The 18,997-nt window shown below is 44.5% G+C and overlaps 1 protein-coding gene across 4 annotated transcripts in view; it reads left to right on the plus strand.

Moving 5' to 3' along the window:
- SPTBN1 (spectrin beta, non-erythrocytic 1) overlaps positions 1-18,997 on the plus strand; it is a 198,318-nt gene that overhangs the window by 76,902 nt on the left and 102,419 nt on the right. Inside the window, exon 1 of one of the 4 annotated variants that reach the window (XM_027072444.2) lies at positions 9,043-9,599. The exons of the other annotated variants lie outside the window; for them this stretch is intronic. Within the exon in view, the coding sequence (XP_026928245.1) occupies positions 9,491-9,599 (109 nt within the window). The 5' untranslated portion in view covers positions 9,043-9,490. Of the gene's footprint in view, positions 1-9,042; positions 9,600-18,997 lie in introns of those variants that run through there. 4 annotated transcript variants of the gene reach the window in all.

Genomic DNA, 18,997 nt, shown 5'->3' on the forward strand with positions numbered 1-18,997 from the left:
GGCTCTCCAGTTCTCCATATAGTGCCACCTCCCTCACAGAGCCCTTGCTCTGTTCAGGCTTCTGTTTGGTGTCCAGGCTTCTGAAATGACTGAATGGTATTTAACAGCTGCCTCTTAGGGGAAACTGGGCTTAGCTATATAGAGTGAAGGTGTTCTAAGACTTGAATCTGCCCTAAGACAGGTGGTAATGTATTTCCAAGAGCATTGCATCCAGAGGACCATAGAGCTTTTCGATTTCACATCTTGTGGTTTTGGGGGAAAAATTGGAGAAGCCAAGGGACCAGCTCAGGGTCACAAGGCCAGTCAGTGACAAAAGCTGAGTCGAGTCCATTTTTCACTTATCTCGAGTCTGTAACGGGTGCACTTGCCATTATTTTAATTAGGTTGATAAGACTGGTACACAAGAAAAGCAATACTCTAAGGCAGTGCATGATAGGTGCCAGACAAGGGGGTGCTAACGGTACTGGTATAGGGTTTCTGAGAGGGGGAGCAATCATCTCAGCAGGGATAATCTGGGAAATCTTCCTGGAGGAGGGAAGTTTTGAACTTGGCTTGAAGAAGGATAGATAGACTGACTTCAGAGGAGAGGGGAGCACCCAGAACAGAGGCATGGAGATGGGAGAGCCTAAAACAGGGTGCAGTGTGAATCAAGCTTGGCTGGAGCAGAAAGACAAGTAGGAGAAAGGGACGAGGATTGGCATTTATTGAGCATCTGTCTTGTGTGAGGCACAGTGTCTGGTCCTTTACCCGTGTCATCTCAGTGTCCCAAGTGGAGAAATGACACCCTGACCATGCATTTGTTTCAGAGCATCACTGTCTTCCCACCCCCATCTGTCTTCTTTCGAGTAAAAGTTACACTTTTATCTAGTGGGAAAGTGCCTAGTTAAAAATGGGGAGAAGAAAAGTGGGACGAGTTGTTTGCTTCTGTAAAGAGGGTCTCAGAGGTAGTTGATAGGTAATTCTGCAGTAAGCCTGGAGCCTGCCTCCTAGCTAATGGCAGCTGGCGGGCCTTGCACTCCTGAGTGACTGGGCTGACCATGAATTATTCAGGGCCTGTACCTAGCAAAGTTCTGTGGGAAGGAGGCTGTGTTATCTCATTGAGAGATTGGCAGAAGCTCGGGTGCTGAGGAGGAAGAAATGACTGCACCCTTAAAATATTTCACATTTTAACATGCCAGGGCCGCACACAGTGTTCCATAGACCTACAACGAGGTAATCAGGACCTGTTTTTCAAAGAAGAAGAAATAGTATCTCCGACCCCTAATTAACAAATACAATAACCTACACTCCTGTGTGACTCTGGCACTTGTTGGCAGGGATTTGGCTAGGAGCCACATTAAAATCGCAGGTAAGACAGTATAGCCACAGAGCGTGTTCATGTGGGAGAAACCCCACTCTGCTCTGTTTTTATCTTAGCCAAATAGAGAGATGCTATTGTTGATCCATTCAGAATGGTACTTGCAGTAACTATAACTGTTACCGTCACTGACTTCATTTGTTACATGCCCTGTGTGTGTGTGTGTGTCTATGTGTGTCTGTTGCCGTGTGTCTGTTGCCATCCGTCTGTCCTATTTCCTCAGCTAGGATGAAAGTGTCTGCAGAGGATGAAAGTGTCTGCAGAGAAGAAATCACATCTTAGAACTTTGTGGGTCCCTCCAGTGGCCTGTGTTCCTGGATGGGACTAAACATGTGTTAGATGGGTTGACTTTTACTTTCTGTGGACCAGGAGGTATGGGGCCTCTGCCTTGATGATGAGGTTTGCCTCCCTCCACTCCTTCCTCCTTCCCTCTTTGGGTGCCTGTTCAGCCTGCTCTTTTCACCTTTTCTCATTGCAGCCAGTCTATGGTAAGCTTCTGGAGAATGTAACATGGGTATGAAGATCTGAGGGCAGGGTCCATTGGCCTGTTTTCACAAAGAATAGATTTGTATCTCCTCTCTTCCAATTTTTTCCTTTGAGCTGTGCTACCAGGAAACAGCATTTTCTCACTGTCCCAGCTGCTTCCTTGTAAAACTCTGGCCCAGTGGTTCTGAACACCTGTGTGTGTCAGCCTTTTCCTTCCATGTTGGAAGTGGGAAACAGAACCCAAAATTCTGGGCAAGAGCAGGCCTGGCCTCAGCTGCATTCCTCAGATGTTCTTTCCCTTTGAACCACTCTGCCTGTAGCAGAGGAGCCCAGTCTTGGCTCTGGCTGGTGTTATATTCACAGGCATAGCAACACCTGTTTGCCAAAGGTGGGGCCTCTGGACTGGGGCATTCTTTTGCCCATACAGGGAAGCTTTGCATGTGCAGATAACAGACATGATAAGAATGCAGGGATAAGGTTTGGCTGGGGTAGAAGATTCAATAAACTGCATTCCTTTCCCAGAACCTTGGGTGCTTGTTACTGAGTGTCACTTGCCATTTTTCTCCTTCTCAGCCGAGATGTCGGGTACTTTGTATTCTGCTGTGACCAGCCGAATAAGAAACAGGAAAAGGATATAAATGGGAATTAGATTTGCCCTGGTATTTCAAATGCAGCCGTGTAACTAGTTTTGCAGGAGGTGTGTGTGTGTGTGTGTGTGTGTGTGTGTGTAGAGAGAAAAAAAAACATGCATATCTTCCATGGAACAGAGATAGCACTTGCTGTAGATGAAAAATACCTTTAGCCTTCCCTTTAATTTTTCTTCTAGGTATTCTGAGTCCTGAAGGATCAAATCTGATAGCCCCATCTCAAATAAACATTGGCCTTTCTAAAAACAGAGGCCCTTTGTAACTTGTTCATAGTGAATATTGTAAAACACATTTGAATATGCCTTTCCCCATGCAAAATGGGGTGAAAGAGAAGGGAATGAGGTTTGTGAGCACCACCCCAGTTGAGGACTAGTCTTACCATCCTGAATTGTCCTTGTCCAGAAATCCAGAGGGGTGCCCACTGTGGTCCCTGGCCTTGAGGTCAGTGACTCCATAGGAAACCTGTAACACCCTCCAGCCAACAGCCCCCTTGGCGAACAGGTGGCCAAAGGTGGGGTAGAATTACTTTTTGAAATTTCCTCCACGAAGAATTTAAAGACTAGTGATCATAGCTGCTCAGATAGTGTGGCTGCCTTCCTGGCATTTCTCTTTTGCAGACATTTATCTCAGTTATAGGACAACTCTCTGAAGTTGGCCCCCTTATTGTGCTGACTTTTCAGGCTCAGGGAATCACACGCTTAGAAAGTAGCAGAGCCAGATTCCTAGATTCCAAGTCTCTTTTTAAGCACCTTTCCTCCTCTAAACCCTGACCCAAATGCCCCGTGGGTGGTGCTCTGGGAGTAAGCTGAGGAGTGGTGTAGGCCCTGATCTTCAGGAGCCATGTGGTCATGAGGAAGTGCTGCTGACTGCTTCCAGCAACCCAGGCTGTGGGCCTGTATGTGAGGTGCCACTGGGGAGAAAGGAGAAGCTTCTGGAAGCATGGCAGGCTGCTTGCTAGCAGTGGCACAGAAATGTTAGAGATATGTGTTGTTATAGTGGGACTTACTGAAAATTGTTCTTTTCGGGAGGGCAGGGGAAGAAGGTCTCAGGTAATTCTGTTTTCTGTTTTTGACTGGATTTCGTGGTGGTATGCTTGGTTAGTTGATGAGCTTTCTGGTACATGGTGCAGTTCCCTTTGAAAAAGGACTGGGCTTTTGAGAATACACATACTGAGGCAGGCTTTGGGAGAAAGGACAGTGGTAACTCAGTCATTGGGGGGCGGAAGCCTCTCTGGGCATTGTACAGTAGAGAGGAGGCAGAGAAAGAATGCCCACAGTTAAGGATTCAAGACTAGGAGTGGGCAGGAGGCTGGTTGGAGAAGGGGGTGGGTGGGCCAGAGAGATGAGACAGATCACATAAGCTTCAGCTCCTGGGAACATAAATGCACTGGCATGATTTGGAGCCTGCTTCTCTATCTGGCCACACCAGTAGAGGAGGATTATTTTAGTAGTCGTATTTTGATTTCCTATAAAGAAACGTTCAGGAGAGATTGTCTGTGGTCGTCCAGCTGTTATCCAGATGAAGGAAAGGCAGATCGGGAAACGGCAGAGAACTTGGCAAAACAGTTTATATGTGAAACCTTCTTGTATTCTGACCTCCCTGTTCCCACCACTTCTTTCCTAGCTCTTGGGTAGGTTATTCAAGTCTTTGAATGTGTACAAATCCCATCATAGCTTGTTGGCCATCCTCTCCCAGGCACTGCAATCCTGCTAATGTTTAGATGTTCAGGAAATGAACACTCTGTAGTTTACCCTTTTGAGATTGTTGTGATGCAGGGAAAGCGGTCATCTTTTTTTCTTTCTTTTTTAACCTCTCAGACTTCATAACCTCTCAGACCTCTTGCAACAGAGGCTTAATCTCCTCTCTTAGTGTTCCCATTCACATGCTTCATGCTAAGTCATACAGAATCTTAGTGTATAGGTCTACCAAGTATGAGAAAAGAAACAAAACCCATTCACAACAAGAGAACCCTCAAAGTAGCAACTTCCGCATGAACTAGCAGGGAATGTGCCTATTCCTGGCCTGGGCAAAGCACAGTGTCTCTGAATCTTAGTTGCCTTGTCTGCAAAATGGACACAATACCTACTTCATAGGTTTAGTCACTTGAGAAAATGTATGTGAAAGCATTTTGTAAATTACAGAGTGCTGTAGTGATGTGATAACTGTTGTTATTATGGCCAATCGTTTATATGGAGATAGATGATAATTACTACTACAACAATAGTCTCTAAGAGAGAGGAGATTATTTATCACCAATAAATGTAGAACTAGAAGGAATTTTTTATGACCATAGACTCCAACCTATTTGATCTCTAGGTGAGGTCCAGGGAAGGTTAGACACACATGCAATTATTTGGCTTTTCCGTGGCACTCAGGAGATGGGGTGAGCCTGAGTACTGTGGACCTGGGTCTTTGAGTACACCACAGCACTTCTAATTTGTGCTGTCCACAGATAACCATAGGGACTTGGTTATACTATTCTGGCACCACAAGGATGGCAGGTACATGTTGCTTAGGTTTCATTTGCTTTGACCCCATAGCTAACTGTGCCTGTCAGTTGTGGCCACCTTTCATTGCGCCCTGGAATCTTGGTGCAACTTGAAGGCAGGTACAGCTCTTATCAGAGTTGGCTGCATGTGTTGATATCCCTGGCCCGGCTGAGGGACACTAGTTTTTTGGATTAGAAAAGATTGAGGGGATAGCCCCAAATCACAGGGTCTGTTTCTGCAGAAAGCTTGGTTGACTGCTGAGCACTCTGAAAACTATCTTGCCTCCCTTCGTGTTCCCTTTCACATGCTGTGTGTTTCTGCGGTAAGTGTCTTCAGGATTCTTCTTAGAGCACCATAAATTGTGGGTAAGACCCCTGGCCTCTTGCTTTATTAAGTTAGAATTGGGTAAACTCCTTTACATTTCTTCTTTTCTTCCTCAGAATGTCCTCATCCTTTCCCTTCTGTCTCAGAAGCTAAGGGTATCTCTCCTCTTGGCTACGGCTGACTGCCCCAGCCATAACTTCAAGCCCTTTTCCCACTGGCCTTTTCCTACCTGTGCCAACTCAGGGCTGAAACCTGTGCACAGAGGATGTGTTCAGCTGGACCCTGACCGAGAGCCCCTTCCCCTGGTTCTGTCGCTCCTGTTTACCACCTCTACCTTCTTTTTGTTCTTCCCTTTGCTCCTCATTCTCTAACTCCCTGTAACCTTGCTTCAGCTTTTAATACCCCAGTGACCTCCTCATTCCCATACTGGATTAATCCACATCTCCTCTGACTTCTAGTTCCTTCTGTTTGCAGTGTGATGCCATCCTACCCCCTTTCCTCCTTGAGTATCTCTTTCTTCTCTTGGATTTTCATTCCATAGCTCTTTTGGTATCTCCACTGTTTTTTCTTCTTGCTTACAGCCCCTGGCTTTCCCCAGGGCTCTCTGCCCAGCCACTTTCCTCTTACATTCCTTCCCAGGTGTAAGCCTACTACAGTATCTCTCACTGTGCCCGGCCTCTTTCCTCAGCCTTGAGCTTTCCCTCGTTCCACATCCTTGACCACTTCCGGACATGTCACCTCTAGGTTTTGCAGGTAACTCAGATTGAGCATAACCAGAAGGAAATGGTCTGCCCTCCCCTACACCTGGCCACCAGCTCTAAAAACCCCGGAGTCTTGTGCAACCCTAGCCTTTGAACCTCCCACATATGTATAGTTGGTTGCGAGAGTCCTATGGATTAACTCTTGCATCAGTCCATTCCTTTTTGTGTCTGTTGCCTCACACTGACTAGTCCTTTGACTTGGAGAACTCCAGTAACCACCTGAATGACCTTGCTGCTTTTAGTCTCTCTCCTTTCTACCCATTCTAACTGACCACTGCCAGAATAATCTTCCCGAGAGCCCAACCCAGACCCAGTCTTCCTCTGGCTGAAATGTCTCCAACTGTTCCCAGCTCAGGCTTAGTTCCCTCAGGGCTTCCCTCCTGTCTGACAGTCCCTTATGCTCCAGTCAGATGGTAACACTCGCTGGTGCTGTTCCTGGAACAGCCCAGTTGGTGTCTTTATTTATGTTGCTTTCCATCCCACCTTCCACACTAGGAGAGGAGGCTCCCCTCATCCCACCCATCGACAGTCTTACCTGTGTTTCAGGTTCTGATCACAATGCCAATCCCTCCTAGAGTTGTTTCTACCTGTCTTCCTAGGTAGTTGTGTCTCCCTTGTCCTCTGAACTCTTGTAGCTCCCCTTCTTTAGCCCCTGTCTGTTCTTCTGCTATCAGACTGTTTGTGTATCTGTCCCATCCTCTTGGCCAGAAACTCTCCCATCTCCCAGTCATCTCTGAAACCTCCACTGGGCATTGTTCCTTGCACAAGGTTGGCGGTCCAGTAAATGCTGAATGGAATAAAGAACGAGTGACTCTGGCCTTCCTTTACCTCCACCCCACTGCTGAGTTGGAGGTGGCCAGATGAATCATCAGGGTTGTGTCCTCTTCTTCTCCTGCCCCATCATATCAGATAGATTCCCACTTCTCACCTCTTGCCCCTGCAGGGCTATTAAACCCTTCACCAGCCTCAAAACCTTCCTTACTTGGCATGTATTCATTCTGCTTGGCTTGTTTGGAGTCTGCTCTTTAGTACAGAGTGTGGCTACATTAGTCCCAGCCTCTACCCCCATCACCTAGTATGTAACCTGGCTGATTAGAAAGCTCATTTCACCTACTTCCCCATACCAGAGGGAGCTGAAAGGGAGTCTCGAAGAGTGGTGACTCATACTCTATTCACTAAGTGGCTTAAAGATTAAAAATAAAGCATTGTTAATTGGCAAGCACTTTGCAGTCTCCTTGTCTCTGCCCACAGCTGGACACTTAAGAGACTTAAAATTTCATATTTAATAGTGAAGTATATTTAATGTTAATATATAATGTATGAAATAGTGAAGAAGGGCCTGTTAAAATTGTAATTGAGAAAATTCTCCATTCAACTTTCTGTAGCTTTGATGTGATATGTGGGGAAAATATGCAAAAGGTGTATTTTGAAAAATACACTTCTATTTGAATGGTATCATCATTGTCAGGGTATTTTTACATCATTCCCTCATTGACCTTGTAAAGGTAGGCATTAATTATCCCTGTCTGACAGGGGAGGTTTAGAAAGAATCCAGGTTTCTTCTAAGGTCATAGGCGATTAAGAGGCTTGGCCAGGACTAGAAGCTCAGGTCTTGGAATCCTAGTCCAGTGCTTCTTCCAGTAACCCCACATTCCTGTCAGCATCCTGCATGATGAGAAATGCCTTCAAATCCTAGACCTGGCTTTAGAAAGCTAAAGGTTGACACTGGATGTATTAAAAACCTTGTCCTGTAGATACCAGCAATGGGGGTTGCTCATTTGAGCACTTAGCTGAACTTTAGGTTTGTTTTAACTCTAGCCCTGGACAGGATGCAGTTGCTTGAATTACCAGTGCCCTGGGGACTAAAGTAAACCTGGAGTGGAGGCCCACCTCTTTAGTGCAGATTGGAATCCCTTAGGAAGAAATTACCTTCTTCAGTGAGTATTGCTGCAGCATTCCATGTGGAAAAGCCAAATTTGTGATTTGTTTTCTGTCTGTAGTTAGGGGAGAGGGGGTTGGGGTGGTGGGAAGAAAAAACTAGGGTCAGTTATTTACCCAAAATATATTTTGACCACTGTTACTGTCTCTGTCCAAATTTTTTTTTTTTTTGGTTGAGATCGGTGGGAGAAGTTAAGGAGGAGAGTTTTAGTATCTTGAAGAACCCAAAAGTTCAGGAGTCTCATTTTACAAATCAAAGTAGGATTTGAAAATAATTTCTGGTCTCTTAATCTCCCCATCGGTTGGTAAACTCCTCAGGTCAGGGATCCTTGAGGTATATACCTGTGTACCTTTCTCCCACAATGCCTTGCAAATCAGTGCTCCCGTAAATCCTGCATCGACTTAGTATTACGGAGCCAGTGTTATACCAGAAAACCTCCCGCTAAACATCTTGTGATGGCCGCAGAAGTCTATTGAGGAGATTCTTCGGTGCGATGAACTCACACTTCCCCTCGCTGTGGCCCTGACTTTGTCTCACTTGTATGCAGTGGCCGGCCGGGCCGCCCCCGAGTGGTTGGCGCCCGCGCAGTAGGGACGCTGCGCGCACCTAGGTGCGCGGCCCTGGTGGCCGCGTTATCTCCACGGACGCTGAGGAGTGGATGAACCGCCCTGGCCGGCGACCTGCGGGGCTCCTCACCCTCCCGGGCTGCCTCCTTTTCATGTGATAGTAATCGGAGACTTTTCCGTTACACGAGGCTCTCAACAAAAGATTGTAATTCCAGCAGCTTTGTTTGGGAAGGTACCATTGCGACGGGCGCGTCCTGGGCCCGGCCCGAGGGTCCGCGGCTCCGGGGCTTTAGAGGCGGCGTGGGCCGTCCCGGGCCGCCTGTAGGTGGGGGGACGCCGGCCGGCCGGCGTCCCCCGCGCCCCTCCTCGTGGTACAGCCTGCGTTTCCTCTACAATGCTGTTATGCTAATCAGGTGACATCACCGCCCAGCGCACGGAGAGTGGCTCATGATTAAATTACAAACCGGCGGCCGCCGCGGGCAGCCGGGAGGAGGTGTGTGTACTGCTCCCGCGAGCTCCTGGGCTCAGCGATCCGGGCATGCTTAGGATTGGCCATATTTAAACAAATTTTTAAAGTAGGACTTGCACCTTCCTTCCCTTCCTCCCTCCGTCTTCCCGCCCCTCCTCGGTAATTTATTTCAAGCTTCTAGTCGAGAACCACAAAAGAAAGGAAAACAACAAGGAATTAGATGCGTGAGTGGTAACTCCTGGCCGGGCTAAGGTGGACTCTGCTGCAGCCAACTTCCTATCAGATCAGCCTGCTGGACTTTCAGACCGGAATGGGGCTTGCCTGAGGTCCAGCCCTTTTCACAGGGGCCGGGAGCCAAGCCGTGCGGAAGCTGCTGTGTGTTGGATGGGGGTAGGCGGGGGCCGGAGTGGGATTTCCACCGTGCAGCCCGCCGGGGCGTTACGCCGGGCATAATGGAATTGCAGAGGACGTCTAGCATCTCTGGGCCGCTGTCCCCAGCTTACACGGGGCAGGTGCCTTACAACTACAACCAGCTGGAAGGCAGATTCAAGCAGCTACAAGGTAAGCCCCCGTCCCAAAGGCCGGACCTGCCCTAGGGCTGTGCCTACAGGGGTTCCGAGGTTTTATTTGTGCCATATGGTATGTAACCCTAAAGAAGACGGGCCGCCGTTTGGCCCAGCCCCAAAGCCTCTGGTTGGCTGTGAGCACCCCATTCACTCCTTAAAGGAGACACTTACTCACTCTCTAGAAAAGCCTCCATTTGGAGTCCCATTCTCTCTCCCCCTCTCTCCCTTCCCCCCCCGCCCCTCTCTCTCTCCCCCTCCTCCCCTCTGCCCTCAACCCAGTATCCTTTTGGCTTTCTAGGTTGTCAGGTATCTGCTGCTCACTGCACACACCTTTTCGGTCCTTTTAGCTATCTTTGCAGCTCAGTAGATCAATGCTAATAGACCTATTAGTATGCAAACATTAGATTCTGGGTCGCCTCTGTCTCCCAGCGCCCCCAGCCTCTTACCTCTGGGAATCCTAAAGGTGTAAAGTGCACTGCTCGACACCCAGTCCCGTAGAACAATAGCAAAAGGGAGGAGGGAGTGGTCTTTTTGTTCTTAAGCCTTGGGTAAATTACAGTTTTGATTCCGAAGCTTAATTTTAACTCTTTTGATGTATTGTGTTGGGGAGAACCTTCCCATCAATTTAGTAGGCTATGTAATTTATAATGAAAGCCAGTTATTGTCATTCCAGTGCTATGGGTTGGATTAGTTGGATCAATTATAGGTTTCTTGGCATCTATATTAGTCTGAAATAATTGAATGAATCCAGTATTTTACCGCACATATTTTTATGGAGAGCAGGGACCTGTGTGCAGCAGTGTGTGGGATGATGGGCCTGCAGCCCGCTGCTGGGGTGGCCCCTCCAGCCCTTGGCTGTCCCTGCCCAACCAGCAGGCCTGGCTGGTGGTTTCTCAGAGCTTGTACATGAAAAAGGACTCATAACTGAAAACAGAACTCTTTCCGTTTGGAAGCCCCTGGAATCAGTAGTAGGCCAGGAATGGTTCTAATGCTGTGAAAAAGTGGCCTTTACACACTGTATGTTTCTTATTTTAACTCTTCTTAGTGCCACAAATGTGGTTCCTGTGAGGAGGAGGAAGGAAGGAAGCAGCTCAATCCTAAAATGTTTTCATTGGGAAGGGGAGGGAGGATATATTTCATTCAAAGGTTTATTTGTCTTGTGAAATAGTTGACAGTAATGACACTTTTCTGGAAAACAAGAGGCAGAACGGGACGTGATTTTAAACATTTGCTAGTCTGTGCTGCATTCCTGGGGCAGTTAGCTAAGAGGAAGCTCCATTCCCCCCAGGGAGTGGTTATGTGTCTTTGCTTCATTCCCATTGAGCTCTTCGAAGGTAGAATTTGCTTTTTGGGAAAATTTGGGTTGGGGAAACAGGGCGGTAGGGGACATTTGCAAATGGTAAAGAGAGGAATGGTGGTGTGTCTGTTATCTTCTCGGTCTGTGCTGGAAGCCCCATGGTTTTAGGTTTGAAGAATTCAGAATGTACCTCCTGTAAGCATGACTAAGTCTCCCTGCTTCCTTGTGTCACACCGCTAAGGAGAAAGCACCCAACGGGCAGATCCTTGATCAGAAAACCTATTACCAACATCCAATCAGCCCACTCCTGTAGTCTCAGGGAAAAAAAATGCAAAACCAAGGAGAAGGTGTGGGGAGCAGTGTTCTCAAAGGCCCACCCATAACAAAAGGCCGTTATCTGAAAGGTTTGAGGATGGTTGTAAAACTGCTCACTGAGAAGGGTGGAGCTTACACACAGGAAATGTCTTAAACTGTCCTCCCTGGATACAGTAAAATTTAAATTAAAAAAAGAAAACAAAATCACCAGGTGCTCATTACTGTTTCTCAAGAAAATCTCTTCAAAAGGTGTAGGCTTCACATTTTGTTTGCTGGCTTTTTTTTTTTTTAATGACTTTTGCTCCCTAATGTAGTACCAGATAACTTTCTTATTTCTGAATATTGTGGTTTAGGAGTTACACAAGTTGAGTGTTGGTATTTCTATAACAGAAAACTACCCATGTTGAGGAACTGAGAAAGGGTGAATTAACTTCCAAGTATGGTGGATCCCAGGAGAATTACAAACATCACATCCTCCTTAGTAGGGGTGTGTGGAACTGATTGCATTGTGAGCAACTTTAGGAAAATTTTTGCTAAAACTTTTTCCCTTTCCTACCCCCAGTTTGTGTTTGTAGTTCTTACAATCATCACATCTTTTATAATATATAGATTATATCATCTGATTTAATTTTATGCATGCCTCCAAAGCTGCTCCTTGCCCCACCGCCCCGTTTTTTATTCTTCTGAATATCATCCTTCCTAGCAGTTATAACCCAGTATTGGTAAACTGGTCTTTTGAATTGATTTTTTAAAACTCTTCTTACATGAATTTATTCATTTAGCATTTATGCCTGAGATGTTTATTTCTGAGAGTACTGTGATTTCGTAGGAGATATTTTTGCTGGCTTCGCGTATTTTCACAGTTGATCCTAAAAATTTCAGGAGGGACCAGGGGATGAGATTTGATGTTGTAGCTAAAGGAATATGATATTAAAATGTGTTTAGTCTACTTAGTAAGCAAATAAGTGTGACTTATTTACACTCTGATTTAAGGGTCTGAGATGTAGAGTGATATCTGTCACACTGGTGTTCCTGGTATAAGTAAAACAAGAAACAGACTTTCAGCCTCTGATGGCTTCAGACGTTAACCACCAACACCCAGCACACCTAACAGACACACCCAAAGTGCATTCTCTCTCTTTTTGAAATTGTTCATCTGCAAAATTAAGTTACCACCTTCCTCAGAGCCTGATCATGTGTCTTTAAAGGTGGGTTAGTTTTTTTTCAAATAAGAAAGAAATGCTAAAACAAAAAACTCAACCTGACATGTTTAAAAAAATGTGTTTGTAGTAACATATTCATAATACCTTTCCTTCAGTTTCAAATCAGCCAGCTGAATTCCCTATAGGAATTGCTACTCTTCTACTCAGGAACTGTTGCTTGTGCCTAGAAAGTAAATTAAATGCCAGGCTCTTTAACTTGGCATTGGACCCTCCCCAAATGGCCCAAACCCCAAATACTTCATATTCTGCCTCTTACATTCCAGTCAAATCTTCCAGGTAGGCAGGCTTGCAGCTCTTCATAAAACCAAGCCCCAGGTTTTGCCTTCATTGTCTGCCTTTTGCCTTAAATGCCCCACTCTTCATTTTACGTGCACAAATCATTCCTATAATTTTTTAAGACTCTGCTCACATTCCAGTTATTTGATAAAGCTTCTTGTCTCCTCTCTTGTGGTTGGTGGGAAAAAGATTTCATTGAGTGCTTACTGTGTCCCAGACATGTTAGTAGGAGCTTTATATATGGTATCTTGTCTTCGTAACACACCTAGATTTTAAAGATGAGAAGACAATCAAATAGCTTGACGAGGGTTCACAGGCATTACTGAGCTCAGGCTGCATATTGTTGTTCTCTAGGTTTCTTTTCCTAGACTTTTAGATACTGATTTTATTTCTGCAATAATAATAATAATAATAATAATAATAATAATAATAGTAGTAATGAGGTTACATTGTGAAATGGGCACCCTAACCAGATTGCTCTCTCCTGCCTACCTGCCTCCCAGAACACTGATTCTCTTGGCCCCGGCGGTGGGGTTGTAATGAAGACAGGATCTAGTTGAAAAGCATCAACGTGAATTTCTTGTGCCTTCTTTGCAGCCTAACCCTGACATCTAGCACTTGGTATTTCTGGAAAAGGTGCTTTTTCTTAGCTGTTCTGGCTCAATGAACGTGTCCCAGTGTCCAGAAGGAGTTATGGAGTCATTTGTCTTCAGTGGGACACAGAGAAAACTACAGAGCAATTTATTACTTGCTATCTCAGAGTTTTCTTATTGCATTTCTTCATATTTTTTTGTGGTCCTGGTTTCTTCTCTTAGTGAAAGAGCATTGCTGGTCTTAAGTTTTTAAGAACTTGCCAGTTTGTTAGGGTACCTAGATATTTGTCTTGCATAATATCTTAAACCTTAGAGAAAGAAGATTGCTGGGCTTCTACCTCCTCATGAAGAAAATTTAAAGTTCTTAGATACAGTGTTAGCCTTCATATATTTTCCATTGTGACAGTGAAAAGAGTTGGTGACGAATGAGAACTCTTTTTTGGGGGTGGGGGCCAGGATTTATAAGAGCATTTTTGGGTTTAATGAAAGCATGTCAAGATTGGCGTTTTGGTCTGGATACCTGCCAATACGATACGATAGCTTTTCTAAGCCCAGATAACTTTGTGGGACAAGTAACCAATTAAAAAAAAATCTTTTTAACAGTTTACCAGACTTTCAGCCTAAAATTTGGAAGTTCTTTTAAAAAAAAATTTTTTTTTAATGTTTATTTATTTTTAAGAGAGAGAGAGACACAGCACAAACAGGAGAGGGACAGAGAGAGAGGGAGACACAGAATCCAAAGCAGGCTCCAGGCTCTGAGCTGTCAGCACAGAGCCTGACATGAAGCTCGAACTCTTGAACTGTGAGATCATGATCTGAGCCAAAGTTGGACACTTAACCGACTGAGCCACCCAGGAGCACCTTAAAATTTGGAAGTTCTTAACAGATTTGTGAATTAGAATCCTTTTTGAATGGTGTAGTAATAATAACTACTACTAATGTGTACAGCACTGAACTTAATCATCTTGCATAATTAACTAAATGAGACTATTCAAAGTACCCAGCATGGGATGTAGTACTTAGTAAGTTCTAAGTAAGTGTGCATGTATTTAATAATAATATTTCTCTGGGCTAGATATTATTTTTTATAGGTAAATAAGCAGATCATTTGGTATGAGGCTACCGCTCCAGAATCCAGGTTTTTGGATTCCAAATTTGATCTCTTCTAGGACAACAAAGTGGGTTAGGTATGAGCCATAGCACCCGTTCCCCAGATATCATGAATTGCATTGTGGTGGCATGGAAAATTAATGGACTGGTCAGATTACTGGACATGTGGTGCTCTCTGGTTTTGGTGGGCTAGGAACTCTGATGGTCAAGGAAATGCCAATTCCTTTAGCTTAAATCTGGTGTTTGACCGGGATGTCCATTAAAAGGACTGTGGGAGGCCAGCTAGCAAGAAGAAGGAGGTGACTGATAACTCCCTTTGAGGGAGAGAGACCACTTTTTTTAGGGTAGTGAAATAGGAGTAAATGACCTGACTGCTGAGGAAGCTTTCTGATGACTCTGTTCCTGTCACCTCTTCACATGCCTAGAGCCCAGAAAGGGATCTCTTTACCGCGCCCCACTGCCTCTACCTGTGTTTTAGTCTCTTTGGTCTCCTAAAGCCTCCTAAAGCTGGGCCCTGGTTAGAGCTCTGTGCAAAAAGTTTTGGGATTTGACTCCATTGTGACTTGGCTCCAGCTGACCTTCCCATTTCCAGCTCCTGCTACTCCTTCCTCAACAGTACTCAGTATTCCCAAAACCTACCCTGCATTTTCCCTGCCCTTGAGACCCTGCTCTCCAGCTTTCTTGCACCGGGAATTCTTTCTTGAGTCAGGATTATTACTTTCGAGTTCCAGTTCAGATGCCACTTAATTCTAAGTATTCCCAGAGGGAGAGGAGGTCAGAATCTCTGCTTGGATTCCCTTCCTATAAGATTTAAAGTTTAAGCACTTGCTCATTTTGTGATTTTTACATACTGCTTTTGGTTACTATAGGGGCATAAAGACAAAAGTCTGACATAACCTGTCTTACATGTAATAGTTACCAAGTCTGTTAAAGAGTAAATAAATGCAATTATTATTATGGGCTGCTTTATTGCAGTTGTTCTCAATAGGAGGCCCCCCAGCCCAGCAGCATCAGCATGATCTGGGAACTTGCTAGAAATATAAATTCTCAGGCCCTACTTCTGAAACTCTGGGGTGGGGCCCAGCAGTAGGTGTTTTTTATAGCCTGCCAGGTGGCTCTAACACACACTCAACTTTGAGAATACTCCCTTGTTGGATCATTCATAGAATCTTTGTAATTTGGTGATGGGGAGGAAGTGACTGCATGAATTGCTCCTAAATAGGAGCAGATAATATATGTGATTTATTGAAGAATGAAGAGTTGTGAAAAAGTATGTTCAGAACAAAATTGTTTAATAGTGGAAAAGGCATTTAGTCAGGAATGGCCTCTGTCCCACTAAATTAGAAAAGCCATTTAACATCTGCAGGCTTCAGCTACCTCATCTGCCAGATGGGTCAATTACCTGTCCTAGTTGCCCACCAAGTTGCTGTGAAGATCAATCCAGAAAGATCTAAGTTTAGAAAAAATAGAGGTAAAGACACTAGTAGTATCTGCAGGTTGTGAGTACAGTTCTGTAAGGCATCTCGCTTAGTTCCATTTAGGTTCTTAAGAATCTACTGCATTTAACTGTAAAAACAGAAATCCCAACGACCTGGTGACTGGAAGGCAGGCATGCAGTACCTCGCCACAGCCCTGTCCTGGATCTCTGAAGATCTGGGCTGCTTTCCTTATCCGAATATCTGTCAGGTTTACCTTCCAGGGTTGTGTTGAACAGTAGCTGCCATAATCTATATGAAGCTTCCTTGAAAACATCCATGTACTATTAAAAATGTAAAGTGTGGTTATTGTTTCCATCGTCATCTTTTAAAGAAAAGTTCTACATGTGGATGAACTCTTAAGAAGTCTGGTATTGCACAGCAATTTAAATATGGATTTCAGGGTTTGTTTTCTTGTCTTCTGGAAAATGACGTGACTAGTGACAGAGCTTCAAGTTTTCAGTTAATGATAGCTTCATAGGCATACATCCATCAAAGTGGAATTACACCTGTGCACATTATCAGAGTAAGCCAGGTAGATCTCAGCCATTTTTAGATCTTGGTATCTTTTCTCCCCCTTGTCTGACAAGTTTCTATCAATTCTTAGGCCCCCAGCTATGAAAAACTAATGACAGGTGAAATAAACAATAAAGGTATTGTAAGCATTTTTCTAACTTCTGTGTTCTTAGCTGGCTAAAATTGCTGGCTATGTTCTTAGATTGGCTTAATTAAGACTTTGGCAGTTGTTAAACCAGTTCATGGGTGCGAAGGACTTGGCATTTAAAAGCTCAGTAGTCCGTCACTAATCTAGGCAACTTTAGAGCAAGAAGAATCCCAAGAAATAATAAAACTGATTTTTAAATTTTTTTTTTCAACGTTTATTTATTTTTGGGACAGAGAGAGACAGAGCATGAATGGGGGAGGGGCAAAGAGAGAGGGAGACACAGAATCGGAAACAGGCTCCAGGCTCTGAGCCATCAGCCCAGAGCCCGACGCAGGGCTCGAACTCACGGACCGTGAGATCGTGACCTGGCTGAAGTTGGACGCTTAACCGACTGCGCCACCCAGGCGCCCCAAAACTGATTTTTAAAATAGAGGGTTTGCTTTCTTGCTTATCCTATCAGCTTATTAATAAAAATGTGTTGAGACCTGTCCCCTGGTTAGGAAGTGTGTGAGGAAGTATATTTCAGCAATGCTGGAAATGCTGGTTGAGCTTGCGGAGTAGAGACGCAAGTGGAGAATAAACTTGTTCCAGATTAGAGACCCAGGCTAGGGATGCAAGACCAGGGTAGGGGAAGTGGAGCAGGTTCAGGGTGGCCAGAGTTTGTAGAGTGCAGAATGAGGAAGGGTAGATAGGAGGGGTTCTAGAAGGATAATTGAAAAGCCAGAGAATGTGTGGTTCTGTAAATCAGGTTAAGGAGTTCGGAGGTAAGTTGAGCAGTGGAAAGCCACTGAAGGATTTTAGATAGGATAGTGACTTGTTCTGACTTTTTTTTTTTCCTCCCAAGAAAGGTGTGTTTGACTGCTTAGTGTGTTGATTGCTTTAGAGGGTAGTGGTCAGGAAAAGAGGCTGGAAACCAGTTGGGAGACTGTTGCATTTGTGGGGTGAGAAACAGCATAGCCTCCTCGAATTTTAAATTGCAAGGTACTTAGAACCTGGTTACTTAGTGTGGTCTGCAGATGACCTGGGGGTTTGTTAGAAATGCAGAATCTCAAGCCCACCCCAGATCAACTAAGTCAGAACTTCATTGTAACAAGATCCCCAGGTGGTTTGTAGGCATCTTCAAGTTTAAGAAGTGCCACCTTGGGGGGCACTGGGTGGCTCAGGTCATGATGTCACAGCTCAGATCGTGGGTTCGAGCCTCTAGTTAGTCTCTGTACTGAGTTCAGAGCCTGGAGCCTACTTAGGATTCTGTGTCTCTCTCTCTGCCCCTCCCCTGCTCATGCTCTGTCTCTCTCTCAAAAATAAATGAACATTTAAAAAAAAAAAAGTGTTGCCTTGAAAATAATCTCTACTTGCCTCTTTACCCCTGTGAGCAGACAGCAAAAAAGTTCCAGAAAGCTTATGACCTTCCTGAGGTTTAAAGTTTATGTGTTTTATATGAGTCTACATTAAAGGTTTCCTGGTCTTTTTCTCTTTCAGGTAATCTAGAGCATTTTAAAGTAACTATAAAAATAATCTTATATCCAAATGTATAATAGTTAATTAAAGAAAGTTTAGTATTACCCTAGGAGATTACAGGGTTTTAAAAGCATGGTTGGTTAATTCCTATCTTTGTAAATCTTTGTAGAATTTGGCTGGGATTTTTGTATTTGCTAATCCTGCATTTGTCAAAATTGGTGAGGTTAAAAAAGCACAATTTCTTTTCATTTACCCATTTGGTATATGTATTTTTTAAGTTTATTTTTTTAATTTGAGAGAGAGAGTGTGAGTGGGGGTGGGGGGAGGGGAGAGAGAGAATTCCAAGCAGGATCCCTGCTGGTAGCGCAGAGCCTGACACAGGGCTTGAACTCAGGAACCTGTGAGATCGTGACCAAGGCCAAAACCAAGAGAACACTTAATCAACTGAGCCATCCAAGCATCCCTACCCATTTGGTATTAATGGAGCATTAAAACAATTCTCTCGGCCAGTTTCTTTAAGTTCTTTCAGAATTTTAGCGTGTTATCCTGGGAAGTAGAGGCTTGGTAAATTCATACCTGCTTTATGACTTCAACCTTTTACATACTTTTAAACTTTTTTTTAAAGCAAAAAAATTCCTTCCCCCATGCTCCGTTTTAGTAAAAGCATCCTATATGGAATCAATGATGCCCTTGTTGCACTTGCACTTAGACTTTAGTCCACTTTCATGTATATCAGGCTTCCCTAGCAGTGCCTTCAGGTGTGGCTGTTAAAAGTGGATTTAACATACATTAAATATCTGTTACTTGATAAGTGCTCATTTCCTGTGAGTCTGCAGGTGAAGCTTTAAAATTAGTGGGTATTGATTAGGTGGAGGAGAAAAAAACATCTGCTGAAACTTGATGACTGGAAGTTTTTGCCCCTTAAAGAAGAAAGAAAAGGGATGGGGGAGATAAGTTATTTCTGTTCTCAACTAGCACCAGT

The sequence above is a fragment of the Acinonyx jubatus genome, chromosome A3 (genome assembly GCF_027475565.1).
Source record: "Acinonyx jubatus isolate Ajub_Pintada_27869175 chromosome A3, VMU_Ajub_asm_v1.0, whole genome shotgun sequence".
Lineage (NCBI taxonomy): Eukaryota > Metazoa > Chordata > Mammalia > Carnivora > Felidae > Acinonyx > Acinonyx jubatus.